At 41.8% G+C, this 19567-nt stretch overlaps 3 protein-coding genes across 9 annotated transcripts in view; 2 read left to right on the top strand and 1 right to left on the bottom strand.

Moving 5' to 3' along the window:
• The window catches only part of ubr5 (ubiquitin protein ligase E3 component n-recognin 5), a 31178-nt gene extending 28680 nt beyond the window's left edge, over window positions 1–2498 (top strand). For 5 of the 6 annotated variants that reach the window (XM_030783361.1, XM_030783362.1, XM_030783359.1 and 2 more), the window contains 8 exons: window positions 23–83; window positions 193–371; window positions 496–580; window positions 689–844; window positions 987–1100; window positions 1466–1610; window positions 1828–1913; window positions 2117–2498. In XM_030783361.1, coding sequence (XP_030639221.1) covers window positions 23–83; window positions 193–371; window positions 496–580; window positions 689–844; window positions 987–1100; window positions 1466–1610; window positions 1828–1913; window positions 2117–2329 — 1039 coding nt within the window. In that variant the 3' untranslated portion in view covers window positions 2330–2498. The remainder of the gene's footprint in view (window positions 1–22; window positions 84–192; window positions 372–495; window positions 581–688; window positions 845–986; window positions 1101–1465; window positions 1611–1827; window positions 1914–2116) is intronic. The other variant, XM_030783363.1, reaches the window with a different exon arrangement.
• A 916-nt stretch (window positions 2499–3414) lies between these two features.
• Window positions 3415–10922, top strand: mtdhb (metadherin b). 2 transcript variants are annotated; one of them, XM_030783357.1, is made up of 13 exons: window positions 3415–3924; window positions 4773–4874; window positions 5009–5093; window positions 5599–5784; window positions 6320–6370; window positions 6541–6711; window positions 7051–7119; window positions 7316–7390; window positions 7784–7902; window positions 8169–8279; window positions 8363–8449; window positions 8569–8683; window positions 9207–10922. In XM_030783357.1, the coding sequence occupies exons 1-13, from the start codon at window positions 3586–3588 to the stop codon at window positions 9269–9271; spliced, it is 1575 nt and encodes a 524-aa protein (XP_030639217.1). In that variant the 5' UTR covers window positions 3415–3585; the 3' UTR covers window positions 9272–10922. The 2 variants fall into 2 exon arrangements, with proteins under 2 accessions (XP_030639217.1, XP_030639216.1); XM_030783356.1 differs by having other exon boundaries at window positions 5596–5784.
• Window positions 10923–14288: 3366 nt separating this feature from the next.
• Window positions 14289–19356, bottom strand: LOC115819688 (beta-1,4-galactosyltransferase 3). The gene is made up of 6 exons (XM_030783190.1): window positions 19086–19356; window positions 18004–18239; window positions 16219–16406; window positions 15699–15821; window positions 14887–14991; window positions 14289–14505 (listed from the first exon to the last, which is right to left on the bottom strand). The coding sequence occupies exons 1-6, from the start codon at window positions 19354–19356 to the stop codon at window positions 14289–14291; spliced, it is 1140 nt and encodes a 379-aa protein (XP_030639050.1).
• Window positions 19357–19567: the final 211 nt, after the last annotated feature.

The raw sequence follows: 19567 nt of genomic DNA, 5'->3' as shown, positions 1-19567 counted from the left end.
AACCGCTTCCTTCTCGTCACAGGGAAAATGTTGCAGATAGTATACTGGACCTTGGTCTCCTTGATACTCCTGAGAAAGCACAGGTAATAAAATGCGGGATGTCACCCTCACTTCTTTTTGCTGAATTATGTGGAGTTCTCAGGCTCTTCATCCTAACCGGTCACTGATTTAACCGAACTACCTCTCCTACAGCAGGAGAATCGTAAGAGGCACGGCTCCACCCGCAGCGTGGTGGACATGGAGCTGGACGACCCTGATGATGGAGAAGATAACGCCCCTCTGTTCTACCAGCCTGGTAAGAGAGGCTTCTACTCCCCACGGCCAGGCAAAAACACAGAGGCCAGGCTCAACTGCTTCCGCAACATCGGCAGGTATGAAAATGCAGTTGCCTCCAGCTTTATCGCTCATATTATCAACCTTCAAAGCAGAACAGCAGATTCAGATCTCTTATACTTAAATACTAGTGAGTATAATCACTGTTTGGTTTTCCCTTAGGATACTTGGGCTATGTCTGCTGCAGAATGAACTTTGCCCAATCACTCTGAATAGACATGTCATCAAGGTTTTGCTTGGTAGAAAGGTGAGTCCCAGCTTGTATTATACTTATGCCTGAGCTGTGTGTTTGGATGAAGTCCAGGTGTCTGTTTTGTACCCTGTTCTCTAAAGTGCTCATTTTTCTGTGCCGCAGGTGAATTGGCATGACTTTGCTTTCTTTGACCCGGTCATGTACGAGAGCTTGCGGCAGCTGATTCGCCACTCTCAGGCCGGCGAGGCAGATGCTGTTTTTGCTGCCATGGATCTGGCTTTTGCCATTGATCTGTGCAAAGAAGAGGGGGCTGGACAGGTAACGAATAACCCCATCAGCCCTACGTTTGAATCACTCTTCAGTTTGACAGTTCACGTGTTATGTTTCAGAGATGGTTTGGTTTGATCTTGTGTTTGGTGGTGTTCAGTGGAGGAATGACTTTTGTGTGTTATTGCCCCAGGTGGAGCTCCTGTCTGGGGGAGTGAACATGCCTGTCACGCCCCTGAACGTATATGAGTATGTGAGAAAGTACGCTGAGCACAGAATGCTGGTGGTGGCTGAACAACCTCTACATGTAAGTACACTGACACATTTTCACTATTTGGCATTTTAGATCTGAATTATCACGTCCCGTATGATTCTGTAAGGCCCCCCCCCCCCAGCTTAACAGAACATCTTTATGAATCCTCTGGTCTTCGGGACAGAGAAACACAGGGTTCCTATATCTGTTAAACCAGAATGTTATAGAGATCTATTTTATCTGCATTTGGTAATGAGACACAGAAACACTGTCCAGCTACTACAGCTACAGCAGAAGCTGTTAATGCTCTATGAAAGGGAGACATGCATAGATGTCCATACAGGATAGTCCGGTTCAGCCACTCTAATGCAGTAATCCATAACCAGATTTAGCTAAGTGAAAACTGTGCCCTTTTGTAGGCAATGAGGAAGGGGCTCCTTGATGTGCTTCCGAAGAACGCCCTGGAGGATTTAACAGCGGAGGACTTCAGACTGCTGTTAAACGGCTGCGGAGAGGTCAACGTGCAGATGCTCATCAGCTTCACCTCTTTCAATGATGAGTCAGGTACATCTCACTCTCTCTCTTCTGGTATGGTTGCACTGTCACAGGGGTTTTTAAACAGGGTTTTTGTTAGAGCTGTAAGTAGATGTGTAAAAGTTTTAGCTCTTCTCTTTTACTGAGAACCTTTCTGATCGATTAGATACTTTTTTCATAAGTTGAATCTAGCATAATATTTTAGAAGACTGCCGTCTTAAATCATTTTTCCTTGTTTCTTTTAAAGGAGAAAATGCAGAGAAGCTTTTGCAGTTCAAACGCTGGTTTTGGTCCATCGTCGAGAAGATGAGTATGACTGAGAGACAGGATCTGGTAAGACACGCTTCTCTTCCTGTCAGTTGGACCAGGTCTCTTTAAACCACTTTACTTACATAACCTTCTGATTGCATCGAAATCATACGAGGTCACACTGACCAATACCGAACAAGGAACTTGCTCTAGCTGTGCAGAAGTGTATTCATTGTTCCCGTTTGTTAAATCACATTTGTCTACTTTTTTTTTTTTTTTTTTTGCAGGTGTATTTCTGGACCTCCAGTCCATCTCTGCCAGCCAGCGAGGAGGGATTCCAGCCCATGCCCTCAATCACCATTCGCCCACCAGACGACCAACACCTGCCCACCGCCAACACGTGCATCTCTCGCCTTTATGTGCCACTCTACTCCTCCAAACAGATTCTCAAACAGAAACTTTTACTAGCCATCAAGACCAAGAATTTCGGTTTTGTGTAGAGGTTGACAAACATGTTTACTGTTGTGTAATATTACTAGTTCCATTTTTGTAGATTTATTTTTTTTGTCTATACAATTTTATGAAATTTAAAAACAAACAAACAAACAAACAAATGCTGCCGCATCCCACATGGCAGTACGTTTTTTGTCTGCGTTATGAACACAGACAGCTTGTTATTTTATTTTATTTTTATTTGTGTTTTTTTTTTGTTTTGTTGTTGTTTTTTTTGAGTAAATATACATTCCTGCATTTGGCTTTGTAAAGTTGAAGCCCGCAGCTCTCAGCTCCATTGGCTTGAACTATAACTTCCCAGGAATCTGGTCAGGCAGTAGACTGTCCGCCGAGCCCCAGCCAAAGATGACAGCAGAATTATTTAAATAAAAAGAAAAATTACACTGTGATTATGATTTTTTTTTTCCCTCCCCTGAACAGAAAAGATATCACTGAGAGTTCACTGCTGCTTTTGTGGAAAGTCATTTTTCTTGTATAGGGGGAGTAGGGAATTTCAAAATAAACTTGGATGCAAACTATTAATTTGGTCTCCACTTTTCAGTTTAAAAATGCCATCTCCCTGTACAAAATATTTGAAAATGTCTGCTAAGTTCAGTGCCACTGCAAATGCTTAACATGATTGAAACATCAATGAAACATCATATATCTAAACTTGTATTTTCATTTCAAGTGAGGAAGTCCTGTGATGTTTACACAATTCAGCACTGTACTGTAAATTGAAGTCTGACAATACAATTATTTTCTATGCTTTTTCGATTTCATGTAGCTGCACATTTTTGTTGTTCAATTCTCTGTTCTAGATATCACGGTTTACTCGACATCACCTTACTAGATTTACGATAGCCCGCTTTGTATAGTTAATAAATACTTAGAGGTTGCGCCTTTTTCATCAATTTGCTACAGAGTGGTTTACTGAAGTCAAGTTAAACGTGCAGCTTCTATGGGGTCAACTCGGGGTAGAGTCTGTGTTGCATGGCCCCGCCTTATATGCTGATTTTAGCCAATCAATGGGCGGGATTCTGGCCGAAAGCAGAGTCATTCTAGCGACAAAAATCTCGGCCGTTAGCAAGTAGTGAGTGTGCAGACTGGTAGCTAAAGCTAACAGCGAGACGGGGCACTAGTCAGTCGTTTTGTATGTGTCCAACTTGCTCACAGAGAAGCGGTTGCTAGCTGTAGCTCTATTTCTGTAGGACATGTATTGAATTTCTTTGAACGTTTACTTGTGGGTTCCATCACACGTTGCATGATGGCACCAAGTTGGCAGGAGGTAGCCTCACAGCAGGCCGAACAAATAGCGAATCGTCTCAGGGAGTTAATGTCATCTGGCGTCGTTTTCCTCCATACCGAATTAGGAGTGGATTTGGGACTGAAGCCCGAACATTTTCCGCAATGGGTTATTCTCTTAACACCATGTATAGGTCTCTTAATAATGATGGTATTGTGGATGTCGGTCTCTCGGGGGATTTCCAAGCAGCGGTCTGTGACACCTCTCGAGGAGACCAGAGAAATTACTACGGAATCTGTCAAAACAGCCAAACCCGAGGAACCGAAGAAAAAGAACAAAAAGAAATCTGCTGAAAAGGTACGTTGAAAGTCAGCGTGTCGCATTTCTAATAGAATTAGTTTACTTTAGTAATTGAGGAAACCAAGACACCAGTTACACCCGACTGTCAACCGAGCGACCAAAAGCCTTATTCTAGCTAGGTTAGCATTATAGCTTACTTGTCACGTTAACGTTTAGCTGCCATTCTGACGGGGATGTGTAAGCTGTCTTGACATCTCCTAGCTGGCCAGTTGATTTCAAATGCGTAAGGTCGCTTTCCAAATTTGGAATTGTCATGCTGCTGGACATGTCTAATAATATGGAGCCAGCTTTTGGCTGGGCATCTGCTAAATGGCGAGCGAAGTAGCTAACAGAACAACACAGTTTTCATGAGCAACCTTGTAGGGCTCAGGGTTCTTACAAGACTGATTGATTTTTGCTGGATAGTGACATGTGTTCTTTATGTTAATACGCTGGTCGCGACGTGCAGCCGCCCAAGATAACGTTTGCTATTCTGTCGATCATTTGAGCCGCTCACTGGCGACATTCTCCAGAGCTAATGTCCGGTTTAAAGACATGTTCTTGTCCAGTTCTATTTAAGTGAGGCTAAAGTTAAGTGAAAAACAGACGTTCGTGTTAACCTCGATATAATTGTACATTAGTTTGTGAAAATGCATGATAAAGCTACAGTTACTAGCTGGATTGAATTGCACAATGAGCGAGTATTGCTTAGGCCGTGCAATGCATTGTGGGTAAGACAGTAACTTCCCGAATTAAATCATAGCACATTGCAGTAAGTAAATTTCAGTACATATTCTGCTATTTTTATCAGTTTGATGGGATTTGTTTCCCCTGACATTTGTACCTCCATTTCGTATCCATTCCAGAAACTTCAGACAAACGGTCGAGTTGCTGTTGAAGTCCAAGAGGAAGTTAAAGTGGCAACTGAAATCAAGCCACAAGAGCAACCAGAAATCAAGACTGATAAGGTAACAGATTCTGAGCTCAAAAAGAAATTTCGTTTCATGTAGAGTGGAGGATTACAGCCCACAAATGAGTTGGTTGCCATCATATCGTGTCGTGATGCGTTCATTTGATAGGACTTGTCCATTCTTCTGTTTAGGCAAAGAAGAACAAGAAAAAAGCAAAAGCAGTGATCAAAGAAGCCAAGACCACTCCGTCCACTGATGGCAAAGAACCAGATGAAGGTATGTCCTAAATCATGATTGGTAAGCATTCTGCAAGAGTACATCCATTCACATCCACAGACTCGCCCATACCAGCCAATGTTTACAGCTTTGTATTTCACAAATGCTGTTTATGTCAAGGTTGTACTGACAACATAATAAATGTACTCTCTGTAATCTTCCAACATCAGTAAAGGTTATGAACATTCAGTAGTTCTTGTACGCATTAAGAAGAGCAGTAATATAATGATTAAAGATGCTAATATCCCTAATACTAATAAACTACTCCTTGCTAATGACTAGTATGCATGACTATGTTATATGGTGCTCTTGCATTTGTAAAGGCACTGAATATAGTAAGCAAAAAAGTAGGACGGAATAAATGATCACAATTTTATGAAGGGGCACACCTGAGCTCAAACATGTTGTGGATAGATTATTGTTTTGATGTTTGTTTGATGTGTACACAATAATAGACTATTACTTTTGCTTAAGACAAGTGAACCTAAGTAACTATGGCTAGCAGGAGCTTGGGAAACCAAAGTCAGTAACCGGGAGAAGAGGCAGCAGCGTCGGAAGGACAAACCGACCAGTGACAGCTCAGCCAGCCCTGGAGGACCGGAGCCCACCAGCAGTGTACCCGCTGCAGAGCAGCCCAAAATCGCCATCCCCTCAGAACCCTCCAGCCAGAAAAAGAACAAAGAAAACAAAGGTACTTTAAACCCTGAGGCATAAAACACTGATCTAGAGACCATGATAAACCTGTCAGATCTTTAGTCTCTTTGTTTTCTGTCTGTGTTGTTGCTGTGATATATGTCTGCTGTTATATGGTGCCTCTTGTAGGAGATGAACAAATTCACATGCAGTCAAATGTCTTCAATTTCCTGCTGAAGCATCTGCTTGTCACGCTGATGCCGTGTGACCTAATGGAAAAACTGGCCTGAGAGGGGAAACCTCTGGCTTGATGTGAAAGTCTCCAGTGTTGTACTTCAGTAGCTTTCATACTTTTTTTTTTTTTGCTGGAGATGAAAAATTAGCGTTGTATATTAGTCATGATAAAGAGATTAGGCTGCCATGATTACTCTTTCATTATTTTCACTTTCCAGATAGTTTTATCCTTGACAGCATATAATGTTGTGTATAAAGAATGGGAAAATTGCATTTAATTGTCAAAACGCAATACTGAACTGGAGAGTATTTTTAAATCTCTCCTCACTCTGATCCAGTGCCCCTGTGTCTCTCCACAGGAGAACCCTCCAGAGCTAAACCAGCAAAAGCAGAGGCTGTGGTCCCACAAGGTAAAGATGAATCCACAAACGCAAAGTTACTGCTTCTTCCCCCCCCCCCCCCCCCCCCCAAAGAACAGCAAATAAATACTGCTGATGGATATCTCTGTGTCCTCCTTACCCACATAGTGAGTGTCAGTGGTGTTTAACACTTTTAACACGATTGGTCTACTTGTGTCTAGCGGTGACACCCCGTTGGGACGAGGTGATCGGAGGGACTGATGGGGGATGGAATGACCTCGGTCTGAAGCTGTCAGCCCAGATTCCTGCTGTAGAGCCTGAGAACTGGACCCCAGTCGCTCAGTCGTCTGAACAACTCAAGAAAGAGCCCCTCTGGAGTCAAGAGATGGAAGGTACTCACCGTCACACATTACTTTTTTACGTTGGCTTGAAAATGTTATTCGTGAGTGAGCCTCTCAAAAATTGAATAATTTTTCTCGCTCACTTGAAATTGAACGTGTTAGCTGAGAGAGTTCACATCAGCAGTAAACTGTTTGAAAACCAATGTTTTAAAAAGCTCCGATATCAGTGTAATGCAGTGGAAGCTCCAACTGTGAGACTGTGCACGTGTGTGTGTGTGTGTGTGTGCGCACACTTATATCTCATTTTAATGACTGCTCAACACTTGACAAGCTCAGAGTGTTATGTACCTGTTGTCTTTGTTAACTGTATGTGCATATGATTGATGCTAGGATCATGGACCTTTGTTGATGGGATACAGAATCCAGTCCCTTTCACCAGACTGTCTGCTACACCCGCCGGTAATTTCTCTTTGCTCTGTCATATTTACATCAGTAAGTGTTGAGCAGTGGTGTTTTCATTTGCTTCTTTGTTATCTGAAAATGTAAAGACATTGGAGATGAAATGCCCAAGCAGTTTTAGGAGTTTCCGATGCTGACGGTGATCTCGGTATGTGTAAGAAAACTTGTTGTTTTTCTGTTCTGCGTCTTTTCGTAGCTGGAGATTCCCAGGCCATCCCTGACCTTAGCTGGGCCTGTCAGCCCCTGGTAGATGACGAATGGTCTGGCCTGAGTAAGACCCTTTTTTTTGCCTCCTTTTCAAAGACAATGCCTGCAGTCTAGCAGTCCAGTCCTCATTGTTTGTTTGTTTGTTTGTTTGTTTTTTGAGGGTGACCTCTACGTACTGTTCTGTAATCTGTCTTTGACCAGCCTGAAGATGGCCGGGTTACTATTTTGTAAACATCAACCAATGACAAATTCAACCCTGCTGCCCGGCCACCTGTAGAGCTGTGTGTTTGAGTTCAGATTTACTGAAGTGTGTCCGTTTACATGGGAGTTAGTTGTTTGATTTCCGGCATGTTTGTTAAAACTGGATTTACAACGGTTATTGCAAACTTGCTAAGCTTAAACAAATGTAAACATTTTATCTTTCTATCTTGACATGTCTGGCTCTCTGTGTTTCCAGATGGCACCACTGCTGACTCCTCAGACTGGAATGCCCCCTCTGTAGAATGGGGCAACTACGTGGAACCACAGCCGGAGTGCACACCCACTCCAGTGCAACCAGTCACACTGGAGGTGCAGGTCAGTCCCTGGGAAGACTGTACAGACTGTACACAGCTGGAATAGTTTTATCTAACGACAGTCTTCAGGGCTTTTGCTGTGTTCATCGTTAGTGCTCATTGTCACTTATTGTCCTCATAGTCACTCTGCCTGTATGGTTCTGTGAGAAAGAGAAAAAGTACGTTTTTTGTGGTATTGTATACATGCCAGCTCAGCGATAAAACAATGCTGTTGTGTTGTAACGCGCGTTTTCTGTTCCATCGCTGACGGTTCTTTTGGCTTCACAGGTATCTGATGAAGAGAAAGACAAGGGAGAGACTGCTGCCCCTGGAAGCGGCAAAGCCAAAAAGAAAAAGAAGAAGAAGAAGAAAGCTGAAGATGCTGGAACTAATGCCCAGGTGAATATTTCACTCCCAACAGCTAAATGGTGTCAGTGCGGATATTTCGGTCATGCCTCACCTACCTCTCTCCTGTATTTAAGGAGGAGGCAGAGAAGGAGGTCAGCGCGGCGGGCCCCGGCGCGTCCGTCCAGCCGACTGCCCTGACTGCGCCGGCAGCTGCAGCGGAGGTCAGTGTACACGCACAAGCACAGAGTCCGCTGTCGATCGCAGCAGTGTTGCGGGCAGCGTGCCACACGGACCAAACCACGTTTTCAAAGCATTGTGCTGCTGTCGGTTCTCTCTGCAGATCCAGGTGGAGGTGCAGAGCAGCGTGAAGCAGACAGCTCCGGTCCACGTCCCCCAGAGGCCAGCAGAGCCCGAGGCCACAGGCAAGAAGGGCAGCGCAGCCGCGGCCACACAGAGTGAGTCACACGCTAACATGACTGCTCCATGGCTCCCTCCGACTCTCAGTGTTTTAAACGTTACGCAGAAAAAGATTGGGTTAGAAAAAACATGAAGTAATATCTCTACCTTTTCCTCTTCTTCTTCTTCTTCAAATTCTCACCATTTCTACTAAAGTCTATCTAATACTCTGTAGGAGAAAGGCTTGCATTGTTTCATTGGTAACGTGATATATAAAAGAGGATATGTACAATCCAGAACGTCAGGTTATAGCTTATCATCAAAAATGCATAGATATATGAACCGCAGATGCATTAGGCAACCACCATAAAGAAAATATTCATTGTCGTTTTATTATGTTTTAAAAAGTACAGCGGACATTCACAATTTCGTCCATTTGTAAGAGAGTCATTGAATTAGTCTTTTTGGTAACTGACTGAAGGAAACAGTGAAATGATGTGTCATAACTGTGCGTTTGATATTAATCCTCGTTGAATGCTTGCTTTAATCCTTACTGAACCTTTCCTCTGATGTCTTGTTCAGAAAAGCCTGAGGAGAACTGGGAGTCAAAACAAGTCAAAAAGAAGAAGGCAAGAAGAGAAACATGAGTGAGACTCAATCCCTGAGAATTATATGCAAAAAGATAAAAGAGAAAGAAAAAAAAAATAAACAAGATGATCATGTATATGCAATACTTTGGATGTACAGAATTTCGTACCAAATGACTGTACTTTTTTTTAATGGGAAAAACACCAATTGACAGAGTATCACCTTGTGTTCGAGAAGGTTTCAGTCCCTACAAGCTTCATCTGCAGTATAGGATGCACTGTGTGCTGCCGCTAGACTAACCTCCTGGAGACACACTAAGAAAAATGTTTTCTTTTCTTCTCTTTCTTTTGTGAGGATTTTTTTTTTGAAGATGTATGTTTATTATTATTATTATTATTATTATTGTGATAAATGTGATGTTATGATTTGTCTTTTCAGTGAAATGTTGTGTGAGCAAAGAATATAAAGTTAGAAATGGAGCAAGCCCCAACCTTAGTTCCTTTAGTTCCAGGGTTGCGCGTTGAGCTCCAGATAGTCAAAGTCTGATCTGGACATCCGCTACAGGCCGACTACTGATTAATGGATGTTTTAGCTCGCAGCAGAAGGCTGAACATTCTGGAACTTTTGAATGGTATGTGAGCCACTCGTGTTTAAAAACCGTTTCTGTGAGAATGAACACTAAGATGAATTCTCTTTTCTTGGTGTATCTTATTTTTTTTTTTTTTTTCAGTGCTGCGTAATGTCCAGAGTAGTTAGAGAGATTTTTGGCACTCGTTGTCTGGTACTGTAGTAGTTTACTTTAACGTTAATTTACAACTTGTTTTTTTTGTTTATTTTTGTTTCTTCCTCTTAATATGAAACATTCATTTACAGTAAAAAAAAAACAAACAAACTTAAAAATCAAGCCATAAGTAACAATAAAATTAAAGTAAATGCTGTTTTCTACTTCTGAGTGGTTGTTGCAGTAGTTGAAAATTGACAAATGTTAACATATCTGATAATGTGATATTTTCTGAGAATAATGCTTTCTTCCTAGTTTTCTTACTTTACCTTTGCTCAGTTTCATCAAATCACAGTTGACTTCTGATGTAGTACAAGGGTGTCAAAGTCTGCAGTTTTTTTAAAATGGCTTTTTACCGTGTTGGTTCGGTCAGTGCAGCGTCAGGAACAAAACTTCAAATGCCTTAACCTGTAGTGTGCAAGATGAGAACTAAAAATGTCTGTTTCAAACAGATCCCTCTATCGTAGCTGTCGGTTGGATGGTAAAGTCTTTTTTTTTTTTTGTGATTTGTACGAAAACAACACCATGTATGCTCAAGTTGGTCGTGCTTTGGTACAACTGATGTGGCAGACTTTTACAGTGACATTGTGCTAAAACTAAAGACCATTACATCAAGGTCATGACATGTAGTGTCGTTATGGCTTCCTGACCCATACATTAATAGATTTCAGTATGTCCTTGTCCAATGTGTGCTATGCCTGGGATTTCTGTTTACTGGAGCCTAGAGGTTCAGGTTACAAGAGAAGTAATGAAAGTGTTGCTTCATTCAACACCTGCCTTATGTATCATTCTTCCTTGTCATGAAAACATAAAGATTCATTTTCATCTGTTATATGAAGAGGGAAAGACTTTTTTTTTTTTTTGAAAACTTTGTGTCTGGCAAATTGTTTTCTTATCTTAAATGAAAAATAAACAGACAGTTGTATGCATGTTGTGTTTTTCTCTGTCTTGTCTAGGAAATGTCTTCTTTGTTATGTCAGCTCTCGCTCCTGTTTGCTAAAGACTGCTTGTCTCATTAAGTCCAGCGCCAACCATTTGAAATGAAATATGGGGGTAGTTTTGTGGACAAAAATGAATTAGCAAATATTGAGGTAGAAACATAAAAGACTCATATGAATTAAAAAAAAAAAAACCTCATACTGACATCTTTGAAACTGCTATGTTAATGACTTTTTTTTCTAATTTACCTCATTGTGGCAAAACATGAACATATTAAAACAGACCTCATCCCCCATCACTCATTAAGTAACGTATTTACAAATTCATATTCGCAAATAGATTCCGGGTTACGTTTAAGCACTCTGATCTCTTTTTTTTTTTTTTTTCTGACTGAAGCTCACATCATTATTCTGAAATACCTGATAGAAGAAACGCTATCACTGCATATTCAAGACGTAAAACACACACCTTAACTGGAATATTTGTTTTATTAATCATCATTATAAGGCCACTGGGTACTGTGCAGACTTCATTGAAAGAAGAGGAAAAAGAAGAGGAATCACATTCTCATGCTAACATTTTAGCACTGCTCTTCTCCAGACTGAATCAATGGGTGCTGAAATCCATACAAAACACATTCATAGTCATTTCATGTCGTAATGCCCTGACTCGTTAACCTAAATCCAAAACTGATATTTGTAATCCAAATGGCTCTGAATTATTACACGCAGGAATTTAAATCTGGATGGATCAAGATCCTGAAGCGTTCCGGATTTCAATCATGCAAATCATTATAATTAATCACACGGGCCTGGAGAGAAAAATCGCAATAATGACACCTTTCATATTTCATGAGACAACTCATAATTGACTAGAACCGCAACACCCATATGATTCATAATTATCCACATCAAGTGTCGATATGGCAGCTCAGCTGTGGGCCAGTTATCGTTGCTACAGTCATAATCATATTTCTCTTTAGAGGCTTCATCTGGCTCTGATATGGAAAAGACAATAACATGAACACCACCCAAATCCAAAAGGAAAAACAATTAAAAATTTAGCCTCCGTTTGATTTCAATCACCAATTCAATATCTATGTCTATGTTAACGGCGCATAATTTTAGTATATCAGGCATTACACTGACATAAGTAAAATTATGTCATACATTTAGAAAACTATAATTTGAGGACCCAAAAAAAGAGAAAAATTTTGATACCTCTGACTTGTTTACATCAAATCTATCTTTGAGTAACCTCCCCCCCCCCCCCCCCCCCAAAAAAAAAAAATCCAATATGGACCAAACAAAGTCCACAATCCCCAATACCACACGCACACAAGCCTAGTAAGAAGAGACACCACCACCTGGAAGTCAGACACTGAAAAATAGCAGCATCTGAATCACACTCTAATCTCTACACTCACATTCCGATAAAAATGATCTCACACACACACGCACACACCCGCAAAAACTGGGGAACATGCACAAAAACACTTGCATTTCACCCCCACAGAGCAGAACTGTTTTCTCTATCTGGAGTCATTAAAAATTTCTTCTCTCTCTCTTTCTCTTTTTTTTTTTTTTAAAAGGACTTCCTTCACTGCCCTCTTTGGTTTCAGCCAGGAAGCCTAGCACTCTCTACCACAAAAATACAAATGTCATTTTTCTATGCGCAAAATATAGAAACTTACACAAGGTCGTAAGAGAGTTCAATAAGGATTAAGGATGGAGTGAGAATGATTAAGACAGGAAGTGAGCACAAAAAAGTGGCAATTAGTGGATTCTACTATCCACTGAAAAAAACAACAAAACAAAACAAATACAACTGAGGCCACAGAAACCATTTTGAGTTAGCATTCACAGAGGAAGAGACAGGCATTTTTTTTTTAGAGACAATGGCTTGATCCCATTCTAATCACCTACAAAAACACTCAGTGGTATGTGGCAATAACCTGCTTAACTGAATGTATGTTAATCAGCATGTAATAATTCCATACAGCATAAAGACTGGCCATCTGTCAGTGGTTCTTCTAGACTCTTCTCTCAGCCAGACCAGTATATCCTCAGCAGCTGCTGAGCTGAGCAGAGAGTTCCTTTAACGCAACCTGCCTAGAGTGTGACTTTAAACACAAGACAAACCCACCAGCCCATACAAACCCAATATGATCCAGCACTCTTTAAAAAAAAAAAAAAAAAAAAATCTACTGAGAAGATGAGTGTAAAATGCCTTACAGATATAAAATGAACCATGCTGAGAGGCAGGGCAATGTACCCCCTTCAAACCGACAAGACACAAAAGTTCCAATAAAACAAACAAACAAAAAGAATACAGACAAGGCATAAAAAAAAAAGTTTGAAAAAAAAGAACGAATGAAAGTGGTAATGATGTAGGCGTCTGAGCAGCAGAGCAGTTCTGATTGTGTCAAGAATATGGAAGACCATCTTCCTCCTCCTCCTCTTCATCTTTCTTCTCCTTTCTGGAGTGTTCAGTTGTTTCATTTCATCAGTACATAAACAGGGGAGTTAATATTCGAAGCATCAGTCGGAGGATTAGAGTCGCCCTATTTCAATAACAAAAACAAGAGAAATCCTCAAAAGAGAACTAAAACGCTCACGGGACCATATATCTGGCAGAACAGAATCACAGCTGCCTCTAGAAAGAGAGAAACAGCACCGGCTTTTAGATGGCATTGGTATTGCAATCACGGGGAAAGAAAGGAAAAAAAAAAATTAATCCAACTATTTTCTCAGAGGAAGGAAAAAAAAAAAAAAACTGAGCAAGGACAAATAGAGCGTAAGAGTTATCTAAGGCAACGGAGGTTAGACAGTGCCACTTAGCACTGTGGATATGAACTCACAGAGTGTGTCTATTCTGCTCTTCTCATCTACTACATGATCCTTCCTCAGAAAAAAAAAAAGCCACTGGTGTCGAGAGAGAGATCAAGTGTGACTAAGGAACATGAAGTAAATCATGCTAAGAGCAACATTCAAGAGTCCTTTTTGTTTCCAGTCTGGCTGTCTCTCTCTCTCTCTCTCTCTGTAAGTGGATCCAAACAAGAGAGAAATTTGACCTGGAATTACCTCAGAACCATTCAGTAAGTTTGCATTACTGTTCAGAATGATGCATTAAAAGTGCTTAAGTACCCACTGGTCATGTGACTGAGATATGGTGAGAGATGGAAAAGGCATTAATGTGAGGTAAGTCCTCCGGTCCTACAGGTGGCACAATAGATCTCCACTAGAGGCAGATATTGTGAGTCTGCTGCAGACTGAAGGCATGATATCCCCCCCCCTTTCGTAACCCCATCTGACCGGACTGAGGATAGTATGGGTCAGGTGTCGGTTACTGGTAGACTAGGACTTTGTGAGCTCTTTGAGGAGTTGGTTTTGGGGGGGGTTGTCAGGGAGCTTAGCGACAGGAGCTTTAGTGGGGTGCAGGCCTGCCTCGGTGCCGATGTTGACAGTGATGTTGGTGAAAAGTGGCTGGTACTGCCGTGAGATAATCTCATAATCCACAGTATTCATACCGTCCAGTTTCCATGTCTGTCGCGTTTTGGCCAACATGTTGAACCTGGAAGGAGAAGCCAAGGAAGAGTGAGAGAGAGAGAGAGACAGAGAGAGAGAGAGAGAAGCAAGTTAAACACCACACTCAACACCAAAGCTTAACTATCAAAGTCCAAGCATGACATTGCCTGTGACACACAGGTTCACAAGAACATCTCACATGGAAAACACTTGCATGTCATCAATATCAAAAGTGTTTGCAACTCTTCCCGGCCTCAGTCCCTTTCACTGGATTACAAATACAATGGCAGTAATTCACACAAATTCAAGAACATAGAAAACACTCAAAGGCTATCAAGATATCCAGTCAAAATGTGTAGGACTGAGTGTTCACCAACCCGCATTCCAGTCCCCTTACAATGCGTTTTCTGGCAGTTGTGGAGCCTACCTGCGTGGGTTGATCTCATTGCCCTCATCAAGCTTGTGTTTAATCATCTTGTATCGGCCAACGGCCAATGATGGTCGGGTGATCACCATTCCACCCAGAGACACCCTGAGAACAATAAAACAGAGAGAGAGAGAGAGAGAGAGAAAGAGAAAGGGACAAAAATCACAATGCATTCCATCACTGAGTTTGTGGGTTTGAATCTCAATGACACTGATGTCTAATCTCAGCTGGAACCGGCAAAAACAAAGAACACAACAGACTGTGCTTTGTGAGGGTCAGTCGGGCAAGACTGTCTCCATGCTGCACTAACTCTTAGCATTGAAGGGGCTCCTACACATTTGTAAGTGAATCTAAGGGAAACGGAATAGGTCTCCACTGGTGCTACGTTCCCATGGAGACACATGGAAACCATGTCAGCGAAAAAAAGGCAGCTGACTTCTCGGGGGGCCACACCACCATAATGGGTACTTCCAAAAAAAAAGTGGGGGGAATTAGCTATTTCAGTTTGGGAGCCATGGAGGAGAGAAATAATATCTGTTAGATATCTCTATACTGTCTCCTCAGGTTCAACCCATAAGTAACTCTTACTACTCTGTTACTTTAGTTCAATTTATTCAATTCAACACAGAGGTGTGTTTGTCTTGTTATCTTTTTTTTTTTATAACAGTTTTAGTCAGAAACTGCACAGTGCATGACGTTTGACTTTTCACACAGCGTAACCTATACACACACTGACACAGAGCAGAATTTAAACCACGCCTTTCAGCAAACAAGTGACAACCCCCCCCTCTCCAGACGTGCTCCTAACTCACCGCACTCCAATGTCGTCGTCTTCACCTCCCCAGCCCCAGTAGTTGTTAGGGAAACCATTCATTTTGAGGTACTGGTCAGGGGTCAGGGCTGACACCCCTCCAAAATACATCTTATAGGGCAACCTGTGGGAAGAGAAGGGGAGAGAGAGCCGTTTAATGAAAGCGATCCATTAGGGAACAGCATGTCAGGGCAAAGAAAAGGAGCCCTTCATTAAGGCTACAGCCTAACGTGACTGGCCACTGTGAAAGGACAGAGAAACTAGAGGAAATCAGGATGTAAAAGTCTCATTGCTTGAGGGAACTATTTCATGAACACAGCGAGAGAAAGAGAGAGATGGAAATACAACAAACGAATAGAGACAAACCAAAAAAGAATATCCAGCTAAATTACAGGGATTCAATATGTCTCTGTGCCTCTGATTTCTTTGTGGATACAAAATGATAACACCAATATGACACTCAAAATGATGCATGGTTCCTTTTGAATATACGTTAAGCAAAGAGGTTCTGTCACACTGACTTGTAGCCGAACTTGTCCATGGCGACGGCAGCGTGTTTGGGGTTGGGGTCACAGGTATAGGTGTTGCGGTCGTCCTCAGGAATGAGATCCACATCGTGGAAGAACAGACAGTCCCAGCTTTCCTCGCGCATGGCCTCACGGAATCCCACGTTCATCAGCTTGGCCCGATTAAACGTGTAATTACCAGCCTTCATACAAAACACACACACACACACACACACATCACACACACACATCACATCACACACACACACACACACACATCACACACACACACACACACATCACACACATCACACACATCACACACACACACACACACCACACACACATCACACACACATCACACACACATCACACACACATCACACACACATCACACAATGTCAGTACTCAAAGCCGTAATGGGGAGAAAAGGAATAAGTAAGATCTTTTTCCACCAATTAATGAGCATCACACATTATGACTGTGCAGATGTTCCTATGCTGAATGACTGCCTGGTGTGAGTGTATTTTATATTCATTTCTCATAAAACACACGTTCCACATCAGAATGAAAAAGTCAAAACCACTTTCTTCATGACAAATGAATTGTCATCAAGACTTGTTCAATATCAAATTCCCTACATCTCACAATATTAGTAGAAACATTTCCACCTCTGATCTAATAGTGAATAAAATTCCTCAAGATTATGGATTTACTGCTAGCCTCTTCATACGAGGGGGAACCACCAGTCACAGATATGAAGAAAGGGATTAGTTTTTCCCTATTCCGTTAATCAGCACTGTCAGACATTTCTTAGTCAGAGGAAACACAATTTCATAATGCATATGCCTTCTGTTCTGATTTACCGCTTTGATAAATAGTGCTAATGGAGGTTATACGATACAATCATTTAACCATTAACTGGAACAGAGAGATTTCCAATGTACATTTCCATCACGCTGTAGAATCAATTTACTGCATTAAAATTTCTGCCTCACCGCAGAATGGTTAGAGCAAAGAAACAATAATTGAGTTAAGACAGCCAACACACAACTGAGACCATGAATCAGTTTCCATGGGCCAGAAGTCAGGGCAGCCAGATGTATAAATCAGAACACATTTATAAACATAACTGTGCTTCCTGCTATTTAGCATAAACCAATTAAAATGGTATAAAACAGTAATACTGCCAAGGGTTTTATGACCGGCTGATCTGGAGTCTGTCTACTGTGTTAATGGCAGTAGGAGCCTCCATGTCATGTCACAACAGCTACACCAAAAACCAAAAATGATTATTACTTATTAATTAGCACATACACAAAGCCCAGTAAATTTAAAAGTAAAGTCAATTTTAAGTGTGAATAGGTGAATGACACAGAACAGGACTGCATGGAAACACTGAAGTCTGATCGACAACACCAGGAGGCACTGTTGAGCTAAATTCCCCTCGGCAATGCTCACCTGGGTATATGCCCTCATATATTGTATATATTACTTAAAACTTCATATATCTTCCACTGTTCAATATGGGTGGCATGTGAAGTTGGATATGACCATTTCACAGTGCAGCTGCTTACTGGCAATGTGGGCTCCAATGTAGAAAGCACTGGCTATTGGCTGTGCATGTGTGTGCGTCTGCGTGTGCACGTGCGCGTGTGTGTAAATGTATGTGTGTGTGTGTGTGTGTGTGTGTGTGTGTGCGTGTGCGTGCGCGTGCGCGTGCGCGTGTGCGTGCGTGCATGTGCGTGTGCCTCTGTGTGTATGTGTGTGAGAATGTGTGGGACTGTGTGTGAAACCCACCTGATGGATGACGTAGATGCCATAGTTAAGCTGCTGCCGCTGAAGGAAGGGATGAAGGTAATAGAGAAGGTATTTTAGGTGGTGTTCCCTGTTTCTGTGGGGAACAATTATGGCAGTTTTGTACCGCGCCTCGCAGTTCGGTGGTCTGTAACGCCCTCCACGAATCACCAGTGGATTTTTACGTTCCACCTGCTCAAGGGTGAGCCCAGAGGGGAAACTGACATGGATTGGTCCAACTGTTCATACAAAAAAAAAAAAAAGTATGATTGACTTGTTCAAAGAACAGTGGTTAATAAGACGTCAGAAAGGCTCTGTCAAGCAAATAACACACTTTTGAATCACGTATTGAGATTTACTTGGCATGGGCACCATCTATCCACACATAGCTAGCTCAACAGGTTTGCACTATGTGAAACTAGAGTGGGTTGGGAAAACAGGTAGGTCGAAACCGTCGGGATACAGGTCGTTTTTGAAACTTGAGCACTGAAGACTCACTGTGCATTTGCATAATTACCATTAATGAACTGTTATTCCCTCAGGTCATGTTAATGGGAATTTGACAATGAAACAGGCTCTGCTTGTTTGTTTGAATGGTCAGTGTTTTTCTGTGACAGTTTATTGTAAAAACCTGAATAAAGCTTTGAAGACAGCAGCAGCAGCAGAAAAAAAAATATATCAAAAGATACAAGGTACAACAAAGACAATAACAAATAATACTTGGAATTTCTTTCTTTACTGGATACAATCTCTCATCATTTTATGCATATAGGCATTACATAACAAAAGAGATATGGCAATGCTTGGCAATGCCTGGCACAGCTGGAAGTAATGTTGGTGCATTGTTGGTACATCAACGTCGGCTCACCGATGTGTGTGGTGTGTGGTGTGTGTGTGTGCGTGTGTATTCATTATTCGTTTACACACACACACAATACGATGTGCTGATTTCTGCTTTTTCTCTTCTCTTTCTGGTCTAAGTTGGCAAATTATTAACAGGAGTGGAAACATACTGGCAAAGGGATGCATTGTTAAGACTCATTATAGATTACACAGAAACATACAGGGGTCAAAACTCCACTCACCTGTGAGAGGAGACGTCTTGGGGCAGTAAGCCAGATCCTCTTTACCCTGGGCTTTGGTCAGCAGGGAGAGGTTGGCATAAACATCCACGCCCGTGTGGTTGCGCCCATGGCTACCGCCGGCCTGCCCTGCACCGGTCTCCATTTTACGGAAAATCCGGAAAAAGTATGTCACCCTCTTATGGTAGCCCTCCCTAGAGAGAAGCGCCATAACAACCAACTGGACACCCAAAAACATGACCAGGTAGCGCCACTTGGACTGTAGACTTAGCATGGTGACAGCACAGTTCCCCAAAAAAAAAAGAAGGAGAGGAAGAAGAAGAAGACGAAGATGAAAAGCCCCACTGAAAGCGCAGCAAAAAGGCTGCCTCACTCTTACACTTCTTGACAGGTAAAACTCTGTTCAAGACTCCTTTGTTCTATAGTGTCTCATTCTCCTTAAAAAGGATTTTCTCTGTCCAAACGTTCATCTGATGCTTAGTGAC

This window comes from Chanos chanos, chromosome 8 (assembly GCF_902362185.1).
Source record: "Chanos chanos chromosome 8, fChaCha1.1, whole genome shotgun sequence".
In the NCBI taxonomy this organism is placed as follows: domain Eukaryota; kingdom Metazoa; phylum Chordata; class Actinopteri; order Gonorynchiformes; family Chanidae; genus Chanos; species Chanos chanos.
The sequence above is the reverse complement of the archived record's forward strand: the minus strand, read 5'-3'. Positions and strand labels throughout refer to the sequence as shown.

Coding starts and splice junctions, on each gene's coding strand:
- mtdhb (XM_030783356.1), top strand. CDS start 3,586: ATGATGGCACCAAGTTGGCAGGAGGTAGCCTCACAGCAGGCCGAACAA. Junction 7,903..8,168: donor CAGTCACACTGGAGGTGCAG/GTCAGTCCCTGG, acceptor TTGGCTTCACAG/GTATCTGATGAAGAGAAAGA. Junction 8,450..8,568: donor CGCCGGCAGCTGCAGCGGAG/GTCAGTGTACAC, acceptor TTCTCTCTGCAG/ATCCAGGTGGAGGTGCAGAG.
- LOC115819688 (XM_030783190.1), bottom strand. CDS start 19,356: ATGCTAAGTCTACAGTCCAAGTGGCGCTACCTGGTCATGTTTTTGGGT. Junction 16,407..18,003: donor GCATCTACGTCATCCATCAG/GTGGGTTTCACA, acceptor TTTTGTATGAAG/GCTGGTAATTACACGTTTAA. Junction 14,506..14,886: donor AATGAGATCAACCCACGCAG/GTAGGCTCCACA, acceptor TTCTCCTTCCAG/GTTCAACATGTTGGCCAAAA.